Source organism: Montipora capricornis, chromosome 10 (genome assembly GCF_036669925.1).
Source record: "Montipora capricornis isolate CH-2021 chromosome 10, ASM3666992v2, whole genome shotgun sequence".
In the NCBI taxonomy this organism is placed as follows: domain Eukaryota; kingdom Metazoa; phylum Cnidaria; class Anthozoa; order Scleractinia; family Acroporidae; genus Montipora; species Montipora capricornis.
The window spans coordinates 49,514,489-49,532,713 of NC_090892.1; the positions used below are offsets into that span (position 1 = coordinate 49,514,489).

At 38.4% G+C, this 18,225-nt stretch overlaps 1 protein-coding gene across 3 annotated transcripts in view; it reads right to left on the reverse strand.

Annotated features, from left to right (window-relative positions):
- Positions 1 to 18,225, reverse strand: part of LOC138019773 (uncharacterized) — a 56,343-nt gene that overhangs the window by 26,855 nt on the left and 11,263 nt on the right. For all 3 annotated transcript variants that reach the window (XM_068866649.1, XM_068866648.1, XM_068866650.1), the window contains 16 exons: positions 17,127 to 17,182; positions 16,246 to 16,331; positions 13,366 to 14,901; positions 11,961 to 12,480; positions 10,977 to 11,189; positions 8,967 to 9,100; positions 8,290 to 8,430; positions 7,312 to 7,367; positions 6,927 to 7,023; positions 6,403 to 6,638; positions 5,904 to 5,964; positions 5,494 to 5,586; positions 4,609 to 4,671; positions 2,782 to 2,843; positions 873 to 1,002; positions 182 to 267 (listed from right to left, as the gene is read on the reverse strand). In XM_068866649.1, coding sequence (XP_068722750.1) covers positions 182 to 267; positions 873 to 1,002; positions 2,782 to 2,843; positions 4,609 to 4,671; positions 5,494 to 5,586; positions 5,904 to 5,964; positions 6,403 to 6,638; positions 6,927 to 7,023; positions 7,312 to 7,367; positions 8,290 to 8,430; positions 8,967 to 9,100; positions 10,977 to 11,189; positions 11,961 to 12,480; positions 13,366 to 14,901; positions 16,246 to 16,331; positions 17,127 to 17,182 — 3,570 coding nt within the window. The remainder of the gene's footprint in view (positions 1 to 181; positions 268 to 872; positions 1,003 to 2,781; positions 2,844 to 4,608; positions 4,672 to 5,493; positions 5,587 to 5,903; positions 5,965 to 6,402; positions 6,639 to 6,926; positions 7,024 to 7,311; positions 7,368 to 8,289; positions 8,431 to 8,966; positions 9,101 to 10,976; positions 11,190 to 11,960; positions 12,481 to 13,365; positions 14,902 to 16,245; positions 16,332 to 17,126; positions 17,183 to 18,225) is intronic.

Consider the following 18,225-nt stretch of genomic DNA (forward strand, 5'->3'; position numbering starts at 1 on the left):
ACATTTGCTTGGTTTGTCGCCTGGTAAATTAGCAATATCCTTATCTATTTCAGAAACGAGTCAGCCAGTAAAATAAACGGTTCAAAACATCGAAATCTCAAAAGATAATAATGTTGAACAGCACGGAGAATGTAAAAGAGAGTGTAACAATTGTATGGAAAGTTTTGAAATGTCGTTAAACCTGTTTTCAGCCAAACCACTGGCTCCCCCATCTGAAGGTGACAGATCGATGACTCCCTCGCAAAAACTTCTCAATAGCCTCAGATGCTGTAAGAAAAGAGTTGAGTTACAAGACAAGAAACAGTTCGCAAAACAGATAGGAGACGAGAAATTATGATTACGCCAAACTTTCTCGCACTGTCATCGCCCAAGCAATTCCACACTGTTAAGAGGAGTATAGAACAACATTGCCTAAGCAGCTATGTTCCATCGAGTCAAAGAGGAGCACACAGCTGGGGAAAAAAGCGTCGCACAGAAGGGGATAACAAAGAGTCCACAATACTTCATAACTTTGACATATTTAACAAAACAAAGGCCTTAGGGTTCTTTTTGTAATGTTTCATCTTTCTCCAGGATATTTAATAAGGCAGTAGAAATTATTAAGCTTTCGGAAAATTGTCTAATGAGTTTTTCATTCAATACTTATTCTTTCATGTTATATTCACTGACCCCAGACACAAAAAAGCCTCATTCCTTTAGCACAATGACGGCCATTTTTTCTCACCACGACGCACAATTAAATTTCATGACTTTCTAAGCCCGGACATCCAACATCTCAAAATCTATTGCTTCCTGATTTTCCCCGACCCGCGGTACAATCCCTGAGACTTGCATTTACGAATACAGTACTGACTAAATTAAACAATTATTACTTGTTTGTTATCGGTCGCAAATTTTTCCTTAAGTATCGCCATTCTGATGTTTAGCTGATTGGTCGTAACGTTGATGTTCTTCAGATGTTTTCTTTCTACCAAAGGGTCAAGCCACATTGTATTGCCTAGGCTGCAAAAAATAGCATGGAGAGACATTACAATTAACAAAAAGCTCATCGCATGAAATGACGAACTTGGAGTTATTGTCTACGTATGGTTCGTACAGGATATAGATGGTTTGTCAAATTCCCTGGTCGTGATTTCAGAGGTAACACAATGCAGTTAGCACTTAATATGCTGGACATTGCCAAAGAAACTACAGGATGAGCAAGAGAACAGCAACATCGAGTGACCTAAAGATAAGGTAAGATCTAAGATCTTCCTACCAAGTGTTGCTCTTTACACATAATTTGATGTCTTATGACCTATTGTCGCTGTTCCTTTGTTACTAGAGAGCTTTAGATTCTAGTACCAGAACGACTACGAGTACGAGATTTTCTCATAAGACAACAGTAAGCGCGCGCGCGCAAACCAACGTCATTTTGTCGGAAAAAACGTGATGCCGTCGTCATTTTAGTACGAGATTTTGCAAAAATGTCGTCGAACAAAACAAGTCAACAACACGGTAGCAATTTTGGCATTTTTTGATGAGCAAAAAGGCTCAGTTACCAGCAATAAGAATAACTGAGCAACCTATACTGCTAACAAAGAGTAAGATTAAACGTACGGGTTATAAATCTCCTTAGTATTCTCGCTATAAACGGGCAGTCAAAACTCGTACTCGTTCTCGTCCTCGTCGTAGAATCTAAAGCTCTCTAATACCTCTCCTGTTTGGAACAACCTCCCACTGGAGCTCAGAACTTGGGAATCTCTTTCTTCTTTTAAATCTACGTTAAAGACATGGCTTTTCCAACTGACGTAGTTTTACAACTTTGCTGTTCACTTTTTACTGTTAGGGTTATGTGGATTTTACTAAACTTTTGATGTAAAGCGCTCTACAAATATACCGTACAGTATTATTAATACAAGTACAAGGTTGATGTAGTATTTTACATGAATGAAATAAATGCATATATTTGAAGCGCGAGTATCACTTCTACCTTTCGTCTATAACACGCAATTCAAATATATTCATTTACATTTATTTCACTCATCAAGTCCTTTCACAGAGACAAGTGAGCCTAACAAATTGACCTGCTCCCAACTGAGTGGCCTCACAGCTCAGTTGGTTGAGCATTGCACTCCTGGCATCGCACAGGTCATGCGTTCGAATCCTGCTGAAGCCACCTGGGGCCGGTTGCTCAAGCCTGGTTAGGGCTAACCGTTGGTTAAGATGTATCAAAACCTATAAGGTTTCCATAGCATTTAACATTGGTTAGCGTTTAACCATGCTTCGAGAAACCTGGGCCTGAATTTTTCAGGTGTCTATAAAAAAATACAATAATAATTGCTTAAATTGTCCAGTTAGGTGCGAGGATCTTTCTACTTTTCGAGTATTTTACATCTTAGGAAGAAGTGAGAACATTTCTATAGTTGTTTCATGCTGCAAAAAGCAAATTAAGCTCTGGTGGAAAAAGAAAAAAAAATTACCTTATTACCAAAAGAAAATAATAATAAGCTACCACGTTAATTCTAGCCTCCCACGCAGGCGTTCTCGGGGTTTCGTTACACGTTCCTCACCCACAAACGTCTGCTCAAACGAAAAACCACTTCCGTTCGTGGATTACGGACCAATCAGAGACCGTTTTTCAGTTTTGGATAAACTCGTATTTTTGTATGGCATCCTTTCGCAGCATGTGATTGGCTATCTACAACACAAGGAGATGGGGAGGGGGGAGGGGGAGGAACGCGTGACGAAGGCCTAAGAATGTCTGCGTTGGAAGCTATGTTAATACAAGCTAACGTGTACCTTAATACAACCCTTCCTTCCATTTCTTTTCCTTCAATAAGGTGTTTGACAAAGTGTTTTCCCTGAAATTCGGAAAAATGATGATACCCTTTTAATGCGGGCTTCATTAACTTTCTCACTATCCCTCAAGAACACAGTTATTAATAAGGCTAATGAGCTATTGGGTTTTGTTCGTAGATCATCGAGGTACATCAATAAATCAAGCACACGTCGAGCCATGTACTTGGCCCTTGTCCGTTCGCACTTGGGCTATGCAACACAGGTTTGGTCCCCCCAATCAATCGAACCGACTAAATATATCGAACAAGTACAGAGAAGGGCTACCAAATACATCTTAATATTACCCTTCCAAACAGAAATGTCATATAAGGAAAGGCTTATGCAGTGCAATTTACTACCGATAAGTTAGTTACTGACACGAGATGATGGGTTTGATATTCCTATACAAGGCTACCAATCGTCTAATAGACATTGACAGTGACATTCTACCGCTTCCTCGGAAGACTACTAGAGTAACAAGATCATCCCATAACAATGACATTACCACCTTTACTTCAGAGAAATGCAGAACTGTAACCTATCAATGCTCTTTCTTCATCCGCACAAGCAGGATTTGGAACTCTCTACCTTTTTCTATCAGAGTCAACCCCCTATTTGCTGAAATCCTTCAAAGTTAAACTTTTTGTATTTTACATGAACGGTCTCCTGAATCTATTATACAATCCTGTAAATCCTCGAACCTGGAAATCTGTCTGCCTGAAGTGCAACACGGCTCGACCACTTAACTGTAGCATTACTTGCTGCTTTTAACCTCATTATAATTTACTTGCAATTTTTGTTTGGGACCACAGTAAATGGTTTCGCTGTTGTGGCAGCCCTGTCCATACTTGCTTTCTTTTTCTGTTTTTACAATGTGGACGAGGTTGAATAAAAATAATAATAAAATTGAAAACGTTGAATGACTGCAAGGTCGATTACAACCACAGACCAACAGTCATTTTTATAGAGTTGGCCAATTTGGGTGTTCCAACTTGACCGAAGGTTGTAAACGCCTTCCGGAAAAGTTTAACCATAATAAATGGAAGATGTTTCATCCTTAACCTCGCACGAATGCTGACTAGCAAGTGTTTAAACCTTTTTTTTTTCAATTTTTCTTCAAAGAGTTTGCCAGTTTGTTTGTTCAAATTTGATTGAAGGTTATGAGTTCAGGAAACGTTTAACCACTCTAAACTGCAGCCTGTTTCATCATTAATAACACGAGTGACAAATTACCCCTCAATTTTGGCTCGAATTTATAATTTCACATGTGAAATTACAATGTTGCCATGGCAACTTTCCTACAGTGCCAAAATGGCGTCTTATGAATGTAATTTGTCACCCATGATATTAATAGCTAATCAAATCGTATACTCGTGAAATTAGGGAATACTTTCACTTGCGTTTTGTCCAAAATCAAATAATTTCCCTCGCCTAAAGGTTGGGGAAATTATTTGATTTTGGACAAAACGCGGATGAAATTATTCTCTAATTTCACTCGTCACCATCTGATTACCCATACTGATCAAATTTGCAATGCTGATTGGCTAATCTTTCAAGCTTTTTAACCTTCTTCAGTTTTGGGTGGCCATTAGACAAACACTGCTCAATAAAATTACTTTCTGAACATGAAGTCGACATGTCCACCAAGAGGTAGATACATAGCTCAGAATAACATTGTAGAATATAATGTACTGACTCAGCAAATGACATGATAAAAATTAACCTTGACTGTTTAACCACTGGTTCATGTCACAAAAGAGAATAAATGAATAGCCGCATGTTATGTACCTGGACTGTCCATTCTGTATCTTTGTCTATTGGCTGTATTCTGCAAGCAAACACTTGAATAGCCTGGTAAAAAATATCATTAATGTATGACATTTTCTGAAAAACTGAGTCAAATTCCCCACCTCTGCAACAACGAGTAAAGGTGGCCAAAATAATACCCTTATGAGAGTGCAATGTATGTACCACTCACCTTTTGTTCAGCCAACTCTCACGAATGCGGGAAGTTCATTTGAACGCCTTCTGGATGTTTTCTAGGATGGCGGAGTTTTTTCCGAGCAACCTCGTTCCCAGGGCTTTTCTGTCACTACTCGTGGAGGGAAAAGCTCTGGGAACAAGATTGATGACCATCACTATCCAAGATGGTGGCCATGTCAAATTCCCCACTCTGTGGATATGTAGCATGATCAAAATCCCTACCCTGAGGACAGACCTCACAGTCAAAGTCCCGTGGCTTAACATCGATAGGTGCATAAAGTTTTGCTGAATATCAGCGTTGAATAGCATTTGGGCAAAGGGAAATATATTCCTTGGTTAAGTTTTAATCTGGGATTAGCGTTAATTGGCTACCGCGAGATATTTGTACTCATTTTGGGTGTTATTTGTACTCTGCTGACTGCAGTTGAATAATAAGTAATGGTAACAGGACTGAGTGGAGCCCAATTCGGTCTGTAATCATACAAGTGATAACAAAATCGGACGCATATGATTACAGACCGAATTGGATGACACAAAGTCCTCTTACCAATTCATCATAAAAATTACAAACGGTGTGCATTTAATTAAATAAATTTCTGGACATAATCATCTCTAAGAGACGTGAGACAAGATGTGGTAATCTTGTTAAAACCCTAGCTCAGGTTATTGTAACAAGCCATTGTACTGTACCTGGAAAGGGAATGAGTGAAACTGAGATGGAAGTTGTAGGAGTCTATCAACGGGAACATCTTCTTCAAAATCTCCTTTATCCACATACTGAATCTGAGGGGAAACAATATTACTGGGTCCTTGAATCAAAGACGTTATCAAAGGATACATGGCCTTCTTTTTTCAAACAAAAACGTGATCACAAGAAATCAACACTTAATCAAAGTGGTTGGCCACACTTGCAAAGGCTAGAACATTAATTTTGATGACTCTCAGGGCTGTCATCAGCAGCCAGTTACTGCGTTGAGAATATCCACTCATTCAAAAAATTTTGAATAGCCGGCATCAGCAAACAGTTACAAAGGTCCTGATTTTAATTGCAAAACAGAGCACTTAATGAAAGCATATCAAGGATTTGGAACTGAGTTTACCTCGACATACTTTGGCTTGTTGCTATGGGGGTCTCTGCCTGTTATGTGACACACTTTAACTCTGAAAGCAGAAAAATGTAACAACAAAAGTTATTATTATGAGGTGTATTTACAACAATTTCAGAATAAGTTGATTTTCAATGGCAAATAGAATTAGCATGTCCTTCTTTAAGCATGTCAAGAAAACGCAGCTGGTGCAAGATTCGTATGAAATTTTTAATAAGAGGGGCGCCACTGACACCAGTTGTTCAAAAGCAGGCTATTACATGTAACCACAATTGAGCGCCAATTGAGGATTTGCTTGCTTGTCCAAAAAAAACCTAAATATGTAATGTTGTGCTCAACAAAAACAAAATGTATAGGTTAAACTTGAAGGCTAAAAATTCTTGAGGAAATTTTTCCGTGATCAGTAAAAAAACTGCGATTTAATTTCCTGCAATCCAGGTTAATGTCTTAATTGGGCTTTGAGCAACCGCGTCTGAAACAGTAGTTAAAATACCTGTGAAAAGAGCTGCTTGCCGACATGATAGCACACAGGTCTCCAACTGAAACCACTTCATGTTTGATTCTAAGCAATGGATCAGCAAACCATCCACTTATGGACATGGTCAATTCCAAAAACTCTTTGCTATCTGCAGTGTGACTATAAGAGCCTGCATTGTGTGCCTCAGTAGGTCTGTGTCCAATAATTCTCACCCAATAACAAGAGGTACTCTCGACACTTAGAACCAACACCTGAAAAAAAGTCAATGCCCTGAGATGACTTTTATTTTCTAACTCGACAGATACAAATCAATCAGCATTTTGACCTTTGGAACACACACAAATTGTTTTGAGGAAACATCAAGATTGTCAACATGTGTTAGCTCAAAACAGTGCAGAAATCCATGCACACCTTGTTGATGAAATTCAATGTTAAATCTCCGCCAGAGCACTCTCGTTTCTTGCCAATTGATCAACAAGGGAAATTATTATTTTTTTACCAGCTATACTTTGCAATCATGTATTCAATTTGAAACCCACCTTGACTATCCCGGATGTAGGAATTCCTCGAAGTGGCTTATCAAGCTTCTCACACAGAGCATGTCTCATGCCGCAACGTCTATTTTGGGTCTTAAACCTATCAAAGATGTAAAACCCTTAATGTCTAGTTGGCATTTGAAATTGAAAATAATTATGTTCCCTGCTTCAATGGTTACAGTATCTCCCGAAGAGGGCAGGAGTGGGGAGGGAGGTGGTTAGATCGGAGGGTTAGAAAAGCCCCTTAATATTAATTTCTTAAATAAGGTCAGATGATCAAGGCCTAACAGCACAAAAGCATGATTAGCATCCTATCTTCAGTGGTTTCATGGGTTGCCTGTGGGCAATTAGAAAAAAAATTAATACTGATGATAACTGTTCATGGTACCTGCAAGTTCCAAAAGCTTTCACATAATAACACAACTCTTTCTTCCTTTCTGTTTCCTGTAGACAACAAGCATGAATACAAAACTATGTTTGAACCAAATTAAAACATTCACTCTTAAGGTGAGAAACTTCTTAAAATGCACACGTTATATTATTTTTGCACTTTGACTCCTGTCATATTATCGTATATCATAAAGGGAGTGAAATATACATGGAGTTACAGTACCTGTGTTGTTGGTATGTAAATTAAGGTAACAAAGAGACTGCAATTTTAGTGATTGTTGCCTTGTTCAGTGAGTGTGGAAGGTAAGGAAGAGGAGGAAGGGCTGCATTCAAGATTCAGGAGATTCCTGGTTTCGTGAACTGACAAACTGAATGGAAGACTGAGTGGAAGATTTAGGAGCAAGACATCACTGACATCTAAAATTAATATCACCAATGACTACTTGGTACTGTCTGTGAAAAGACCATTTCCCTTATGCACCATAAGATGATGTAAAAATTATAGTGTTACACATTAGAAAGGTAAAGCTTGAGGCAATCCTGATCTGTGTTGGCCCTTTTTAGCAGCTAAAGGCAGCCTTGGGCCTCTTTTCAGGGGATCCCTGCAGTTGCTTGATGGCCCATCAGTTAGATCATTAATATTTTGCCTGCTTAACCAGATACAATGTAGATTTGAGATTGGAAATACAAGTCCCCCTTGCTTGTATGATTTGTACTTAATATTCCGCAAAGCCGTTGACTGAATTTTCCTTTTGTAGTGGTCACTAGCAGAGTTTCCCTTGATTTCTTCTTCCCCATGCTTCAAACTTCCCAACAATCAATGTGAAGTTCACTACCTCACTTGCACCACTAGTGAGGTAAAACCTCTTCTTAGGGTAACACACAGCAACACAGCTGTATCTTAAGTTTCGTTGGTGGGTTGACCAAAACCTCCTACTTTTAGATAGATTTATTAGTGGCTGTTTAATTAACTTGCCTGAGCTGTGATCTCAGTTACCATATCTTGCAGTGATGATGGTACCTCTTGTCCAGATCTCTTCACTAGCTGAGCAACAATAGCGGGAAACTCAGGCCTGCACTTGTCAGTGACAAACATAACAGAAACGCAGCCATGTTCCTTGAGGAAACAAACCAATACATTACATGTATGTTTAGTAGCACTGTCAGTTACCTTAAACTTAGAATGATGCTCCTGCTGAATAACGGCCATTCAAAAAGTAGTACTTTATGACATCTTAAAGTGAGGTACTGGTGGTAACAGTATCTCTGATTATTGAAATGTTTTCGAACTGAGGATCTCAGTTCACATACATGTGCACAAACAAAAAATGGATCATCATGAAATACTTCTTGTGTACTTGTACCTTGTTACTCCACGCAATTAACATGTCTTTGATAACCACAAAATTCCTCTCGATCAAATTGGAATAAACTAATGACCACTCATATTTTTTTTTGTTGAAAAGCATGAATCACACAAGTCAAACCTTATTATTAGTCTTTGAAAAAATTTAGTGATGTTCATTTATTCCAAACTGCACTTTAAGTTGACTATGTAATTACTTGCATGTAAACACAGAAAATTAACCTAAACATAATGAGAATAAAACTACTGATGTACATTTATTACTAACAACTGTGATAAATTATCACCTCTGATGATGTGAATGTCTCAGCCAGGGTACTTAGTCGCTTCCGCAGCTTTGTCTTTGAGCCAGGAAAGTTATAATGTATTACACATGAAGCATTTGTGATGTTCATTTGACCTATGACTTCGTCAGTCATGACTGCAAGTAAGATAAGTCAATCAAAGAAAGGGGGTTATGGTTTTGGTCGGTCAATGCATTGGTTGACATACCACTCTACATCACTTGCAACCAATGTTTCGGCCGACAAATAAAACAAGTTGGTTGATACATGACCAACCAATTGGCCAATGCAACGGCATGAAGAGTAATAACATGAAAACAGTAACTGTTACAGTATACATGTAAATGTAGTAAGACCCTTGGTAGGATGCGCAATACATCTCTTCAAATTTTTTCATAAAAAATGTGACTGAAGTCTACCAAAGAATCAGCCACGTCTTAAAACACATTTTTAAAAGTCACCACATATCAGTTTAATAAACTTTAAAAGTGAATGACAAACGACAAAGACTTCAAACTCTTCCCTCCATAAGCACAATAGTCCATAAAAATAAAAACTATTTAAAATGAAGATAACTGCATGTACAGTACAGAGTGAGGTAATAAAATTACTAGAAGGCTGTTAGGTATAACAGCAGCCACATGGCGATACAAAAACAACATTGTTTGGGGGGAGGGGGTTAGATGGAAAGACTTTGGGGAGGGATTTGTCTGAGTAAAGGAAAGTGTCTCAACCCTTTTGACGCTTATTGTAGTTCCAGTCCAATACTGAGAATACATGTACACCTGTACCAATATGGTAGTAATGTATACTGTACATATGATATATTTTGTGTAATTTCATAATAATAATTAGAATTATTATTATTAGACAATGGGTCCACTCTAACCTTCAACAAAACAGAGATGCCCTAATTATTGATCCAATGAAAGGTTACACACCACTTCAACCTGTCTTCATACATTTTACCAAAAAGAGAGCTACTTGGTAACCAGTTACCGGTACTTTGTCTTGAGATCCGGAGATCCTGGGTTTGAGACCCGCTCTGACCACTCAATGAATTCGATCCTTGGTAGTTCCTGGTTCAACTTCTTGGCTGAACTTGACAATAGCCAACTGCTTTGTCTTTGGCTATTTGGGATTCTTAAACGCAGGGGTTCGGAATAAATAGAGTCCCCCCCACCAGTTCAATCAAATTGATAAAGCAGAAATCAAACATGGCAGGCGCACGTTAAATATGACAGGTAAATAATAAACGAACCTTCAAAAGCAAGTTATCCTCGTGTATTTTCTATCTTGTGTAAAAGATATTCCTCGTATTTTGTTGTAAGGAGCCCTGATAGTTCGCGATTGCGTGCCAAATACACAGTTGAAACTCTCCATATTCTGAAATTCTCCCTCAGGTTTTCTCCAGTGAAACATCACTACTCCATTCTATTGTGCTCTACCATTGGATGTTATTCTCTGTCCGATATAATTTCATCGACAATTGGTGTAATCTTTGGCGTGAATTTCAAAAAATTATGAGGGATTTATTTTTTCTGTTGTTCCATTGCCTGTATTTCATTGGCCCTGAACAGCCCCTATGGGGATTGGTCAACTTTATATGTATAAGATCTTTCCCTAAAATTACAGTCAAGCCTGTGCCTTCAGTTTGCAATTCATGATGCATTGAAGATTGTAGATTGTATTAATCATCAATTGGCATTTACACATCATAATTATTTGATTAGGTATGGGCAATAGTCCTCCTGCTAAAGCTGCATTTTTGGGGGTATTTTTAGCAGTGATGGTTGGGCCAGGTTGAAAGCTAGCAATTTGTGCACACATTGTTCATTTACTGTACAAAAGAGCACTCTTATCCGAACAGAACACCCACCCAAGCGTAACCCATTGACTCCAAGGAGTGGGACTTACTCTGTCTAATACCAAACAATTTTACTCGTCAGTGGGGGAGGGGGCGGAGAGTCAATGGGGTAACCAAGGATCTCATGATGAAGAAAATTACTTTACCTAATATTGGCATCGCTTCTGTAGAGTGAGGTGTGTTCCACTGCCTTTTAACACTTGCTAGTTCCTGAGGCTCCAAGTACTCGTGGGCTATCAGAGTAAAATAGCAGTTAGCTTTGAGGATTTCCGCAATGTTTTCTGCCTCTGCAGCTGTGGACGCAAAAACACAGATGTCTTTTGCTTGCTCTTTTGTACTGCTGAATGATTCGATGTAGCCTGTGATACAAAAGGTAAGAAAAAAACACAAATATGTCATCATTATGCACTCTGACAAAACAGAACTATTAAAATCTACACTGAGGGCAATGAATTATTACTAAGTGTACTCAGAAGACCTGTTGTTGGTGACTGGCATTTCAAAAACCAGTGAGCTGAAGTCATTTTTGCGGTCAACAATAATTATTTAATTCTATTAACCTATTTATCCCCAAAGCAACCTCCATTGACCAGTAAAATTGGATGGTTTTACACAGAGTAAAATCTATTAGTCTCTCTCTGAGGACTACAAGGGTTAAAGTGGACATGGTCTTTTAGCGGACCTAGACTTTGTTAACTGAACAATACTATGAGGATGACTTTCAGTCGGCTTTCCCTCGTACATGTAGCATGAGTACTTACAAGTACAGACTTACAGGTGTATCAGACACTCCGAGATGACCTGCATGCAAATTCACCAAAGTTGGTGACTCGCTTGTAAGTGAAAACTACAAGTATTCACTATTTGACTTTTTCACATCGACCAATTAAAAAAGATGAAATCAAAGTCTTAATATTGTTCTGTTATTGTGTGCAAATCAGAAACGTCAATCCCCTGTAAATAGCTGCTTCTATCATGGTTTGGGACCATTGGTCGCACTCAAAATTAAAATTCAATGCAAACATTGTAAAGCAAAATTGCTTTAACGTGATACATGTAACCTAAATAAATAAAAAGATTGATTTTTAAAAGGAAAAGTAACACTATAATCATGGTAAAATTGCCCTTACCAATCAGGGGGACATCCCTCTGAGAATCATAACACACAGTGGAAATCTGCTGAACCCCCCTGTAAATAGCTGCTTCTATCAAGTCTGAAATGACTAACACAGGATTTCCAAGGTAAGCCTTGACCAGCGATGCTACACCTGCACTCCACGACGTTGCCATGACAACTGCTTGACGTGGAGCTGAGCGACTGGACTGTGATTTCAATAGCTTGCCATAGTGCCTCATGATGTCTTTGATCTCTGGCGTGAAATCTTCAACCATGATATCTGCATCGTTGAAAACCGTGTGGCACAATCTATTCAGATTGACACAACCTTTCCTAAGCATGCGGAGAAAACATGGTGGTGTAGCAATCAATATTTCACACCCATTGATCAGTTGAATAACTTGATTGTCCTCTGCACCACCAGCAAATATCAGCTGCACACGAATTTCTGTGTTTCTTGACAACATTTGAGTGCAGTGGTAATAAATCTGATCTCCTTTGTACCATGTTGGAACCAAAATGAGAAGCTTTGGCTATTGAAAGAGGAAATAACAGTTAACAATAATAAAATCACCATAGAACTCGAAATTAATTTAACCAATAGACCATTTTACAGCTATGTGCTTAGTTACCTGTCCTTTAAATGCAAATGAGTTGACCTTGTTATGATAAAGACTTCCTTGCTTTTCTAAGTTAATGATGTTGTTCTCATGCTAATTACACGTAGTTGGAATTTACACAAGAAAAGCAGTGAGGTTTCTATCAAAACAAGGACAGCTCTAGCCAGGTAACTACCGGTAAGCACACAAAATGGTCTACTGAGACCCACTATTCTTTCAACTGTTCTCTACACAATTTTTTGTCACTAATTATTAATCATTGAATTTTAATGCAAGTGATTGATTCTTTCATCCACATGACCTGTACATTTGATTAAAAAAAGATAATTAGTATTTTAACCCTTTGACGTTCAAACCGGCCTAAATCGGCCAGACCTAATATTTTACTCTGTCTAACGCCAGACGATTTTACTTGTCGATGGAGAACCCCTGGGAGTCAATGGGTTAAGATTCAAAATTAATAATTAGTTACCAGTTACGTTACTGTATTATAGTACATGGTTAACATAATTAGGTATCTTTTCCGTAATAAACTAATTTTTAGTTATTACATAAATATATATACCGGTACATGTATCTAGTCACATAACATTATTATGATATTAACCCATTGACCCCTGGGAGTGAGACTCAACGGATTTTACTCTGTCTTACGCCAGACAATTTTACTTGTCAACTGGGGGCATTCTGGGATGCCTGAGGAGTGAATAGCTTAAATTTGCCTGTTTCCATTTGGATAACAAAACAGGCAATAAGCTCTAGACAGTTCCAACAACATTGGTCTTACTAATAACTTACACCGCTGGATGGAGGAAGCTCTTTATAAAGTACTCTTTCTTCTACCAACAGATGCATGATGGGGACAAGGTAAGCCAATGCAGGCCCTTCACTCGCAGGACAAACACCCACCACATCACGGCCTCTTGTTATGGCAGGCCATACGTGCGCCTGGATCAAACTTGGTGAAGAAACATTTAGTTTACGTAGATAACGTGCAAAAAGAGAGTTGTCAAGTGTAAATACTGGCTTTGGTGCTGGGGCGCCCTCTGTCTGAATGACAACACCACCAGAAAATGTTGTCCTTCTTCCGCTTGGGGTATATGCAGATGGACTTAAAGACTTGGCAAGAAGTATTTCTGAGGGCAGGGGTGTCTTAACGGATGGCAAAGAGGGGCTAGTGGAGGTGTGCTGTGTCCTTTTTAGAAGAATTTGCTCTTCTTCAATGCTCTCATAGCCCACTGGTCCACTACATTGTGTACCTAAAGGAATGGTTTGCAATGAATTACACGAGGATACTGCAGGTTCACGACACCCTGATGTTTCGGAGGAAGATCCATGAATTTCTGTATACTGCATTTCATTAGCACTTGTTAGATGTTCTATTAAAGAAGATACATGTATTCTTTGGGTGTTTTGGTCCCCTTTTGACTTTTCTACACAATTTTGCAATGGCGTCTCCACTCTGGGTGCAAAGGTGGCAGATTTTGAAATACAGTGTGAAGTCTCTCTGCTACTACCAAACAGCCCATTTATGCTCGATGCATGAGAGGCTAATGGGAGTTCTGTCCACTTTTCCTGTGCAAGTAAAATGTTGTCATCATGAGATGCTAGTTCATGAACTTCATTTCCTGAAAACCCAGAGTCGTCCTCATTCAAAGATTTGCAAGTTTTTCTTTGGACTCTCTCTTCTGGTTCGCTTGATGAGCCACTGCTGTATTGAGAAGCACGGTATGGAGGGCTCTTCTTGAGAATGGGCTTCAATATCAAAGAGTCTGGAGACTTCAGAGGGATTTCTGAGTACCTCTGGATATTACCACTGCCTGTTGCAGGAAGCCTTGACGAAAGGAACCGCACATGCCCAGATTTTTTCTCCATTGATAAGGTCTCTATTTTCCTGTTAAATGACTCTCTTCCTGCACTGTTTGAATAGCCATTGTCACTCGGTTGCGATGACTGAGCCATTACATCTTGGGTAACTCCCCTGGGGGTAAGGGGAACAGGTTCACTATGGAACCCATTTTCAGCCTCACACATATCAGATACGTGTTTTCTCAGGATATCCACAGGAGAGTTCCCTGAACTTAGAGATCTGTAATTGTGCCTCTGATGATCTGTCCTCTCATCATCAGTGCTGCTTGACTGCTCACTGCCAGTAAACTTGCCATGGCTAATGTACTCTTTAAGATTTTTAATGACATCAGATCCTTGCCTCTGGAACGTTTTATTTAGTGCCTCTAGTTTAGCAGCTTTGCATGGGCTAATGCCAGGAGTTGGTTCCACTTCAGCAAGATATGTTGCAAATCCATTAATTACCAGTTCATCATTAATGCACATCTGGTGGAAAAATGATAAAAATAATAGTTTGAGTGATCACTTTATGCAATGAAAAATGGTGCCCACTGCCAAAGAAAACACTACTTCAAATGTAACTTAGTACTTGTGACCAATTCCATCTTGTTCATGTTTGTACAATATGGGCAAACTATCCTTTACATGTAACTGAACTGACCAGTTAGAATGCTTTTAATTAAAAGTAAAGATTGAGAATGAACAATATTCATTGTTACAAGCTCCTTTTCTTTTCACAACCTTCAATTTGTTTTTTTTTTTTTTAATTTCACATTGATTTTTCTCGCTGAATATGGCAAAGAAAAGAACTCAAACTGTGTGCTGCAGCTGTGCAGCATGCTTATTTTGTTGTTTTTGAATTGAGTGCTTTTATTGTTTTGTGTCATTTCCATACATCGCGTCACCACCATCTTTCCTTAATAACCACCTTGATTAACCCAGTTTCACGGTTCTTGTTGGTGTTTCCTACTATCAATTTCAACCTAGTTTAAAATAAAATGACCTAGTTTGCTTGCAATTAACCTAAGGAACAAAATGACCTGCAACATACATGTATACTGAAAATATCAAATCTAATTTTGGCCTCAAATTCATTGTACGGGTTGAACATTTTATTTTACGCACAATTTGCCATAACACACAAGTTATCCATTTGCATGCAGTAGGTTCATAACACAAAGGAAATGATTGCAAAAGTAATTCCAATGAATTAAATTACACTTCTATGGCATTTTTCCATTTTCCTGCATCAGTGCTTTCAATTATTTCAATAACAATGGAATTAATAGGGCTGACGTGACAGTTTACCCGTGCGCAGAGACATGTAACTCTCCATTTGAGGGCTGCAACCAGCAAACAGTCTGAAATTTGAAGAGTGCTCAATCCTTTGCAGGAGTCAAACCGACAACCTTATGATTACTACCAGTAGTTTGGATGCTCTAGATACCACTCATTTCATTCAACAGGGTAAACTACATGTTGCCTGTTTTAGAATGTCATTAGGTATGAGACTGCTAGTATGAAATTATTTTGATGAATACTTGACCCGTTTGATTTCAGCCAATGTCTTGCTGTTCAAGAACACCCAAAAAACTAATTCGACATTTCAAAGTTCCATGTGATAGATAAATTTATTATTGTAACCACTATCCTTCCCAAAAAATGCAGCTTAAGAGGCATACTCCCTTTTCAAATAGACAGGGAAAACATCATTTTTACCTTCAATAATTATTTTCGTTAACATGGCGCTTACTCCTCCTTACCACTGACAATAACAATATTATTATACTGTAATTATTACACTGGTTTAGTAATCAGTTATTTAATCACCTGAGATAGTCCAGAGTCTGCCATCAACAGAACATGATATCGACCCTTTTCATCCTGCCTTTGAACATGAACCCGAAGTTTACATCCTAAATGAAAATGAAACAATACTGTGTGCAGAATTGCTTTTACTGCACATTTTATTAAGCTAAACACAAACTGTCTTTTGGCTTTTGGCAATCAAATTGAAATCATAATAAATAAATTTAGAGTACTGAGCTTCTTCTTCTTCTTCTTCTCTTTCCATAAGAACTAAAGATGCTGATTGGTGGATCTTTTAAGGGTGCAAATTTAAAAAAGGTCAAGCACTCCATGTACAGTCTACACGTAACAAGTGATGGAGCATCTGTTTTCTGGCTGATTTCTCGGTGTCAATTGCTTCATAATCTTCAATTTTACAATCACATTTCTGTAAATTGACTAATGTCTTATCAATTATTATATTGATAATAATAATAATAATCAATGAACAATCTCTGGAATGGTCTCAGTTAAAATTCTACAGCTCATCGTTTGGCTTTGGTATGGACATTTGATTGATGGTGGCCTAAACAAAATTTGGTACACATGTAGTTGGTGCTTGCAGATAAGATTCTGCAGATTTATGAAATGCACAGTAAATACAAAATATGTACTCTTCAATGCCTTTCCTAGGATCGTAACAAAATTTAAGAGCTTAAGGCTATTTAATTTAGGTAGTGCCCAAGAATTAATAAGATTTTTGAAGACTACAAATGTAGGACTTGGGAGTGGAAATGATTTGTGGTGGGGGTAGCGAGGGGATTGGGTAAGAAGGGTTGAGTGGGAATGATACAAGGTGTAGTGGAGTGCATTATTAGAGTTGATTGGTTGATCAATAAAGGTACATGTACAGTGTACTGTACCTTGGATGTGATTTTTCAGCAAGCTTGTTGCTGCTTCATCCCAGCGATCTGTTGTTCTGTAACACAGCACAATTTTATTGAGTAAATCTTATTCATTTAATCATAATCTGGAGGGGTGGACTGGTGACCTCTTTCCTACAATGCCCAAGGAGCTAGACGTTTGGTAAAAAGAAACACAGGGTAACACACCCCCTTCCTACAGATTAGACAATCATTTTTCTGAACAGATTTCCTATAACTACATATTTTGGAAAAAAAAGAATAGTGAAGAGTCTGAAGGGCATGTAGAAATTTCACAACCACATCGAAGAACACTAGTCTAAAATTTTACTGAATTGAGTAAGAGTCATGTGATCATCATTTTAATGCCAAAGTTTGCTTGAGAATCATATTTTAAGCCAACATCCCCTAAATTGTTAGGGTAAAAAAAAGATGACCATGTAATGTATGTACAGTTTTCGATCAGACCTGTCATGCTTGATAGGTCTTTTGCCAAATGAAAAAGCCGCCTAGACATGAAGTTCCCCTAGTACACGTACTTCCGAACATGTACAGTATATTCTGTAGGGCAGCTACATGTACAAACTCACTAAAAGAGCTTTTAAAGTATTATGGGAACCATTTTAGGTAATTCTGACAAATTTAAAGACATCCGTTCGTTGGGTGCCCCTGAGAACTGCATCACGCTTTTGTTCAGACATACATTGTACATGTATCAACATCAAGCCAGACATGTTGACAACTACACCAATTATCCACCACACTCTTTCTTAATTTTCCTAAAATTCATTATTTGCAGGTAGCATTTCAGGAAAGAGCAAATCAGTATGGCAAATAGAGGAAGTGAAAGAAACTTCACCAGATAACAAGATTGATCCTTGAAATAATACAGATCTAGGGCTGATTTCCAATACAATGAGTGCACAATTGTAATTAAGGCACTCTCCTGATGGAATGGGAAGGAAAAAGATGCACACTTTGGCCAGAAACTTTGGAAAGTTTGCTGATCATTAATTTTTGACCCAAATATGAGCAACTGTTGTAATGGCGAAAACAGCCCTGGTTCGGCTTTTCTAACCCATTGTAGTTCATTCCATCC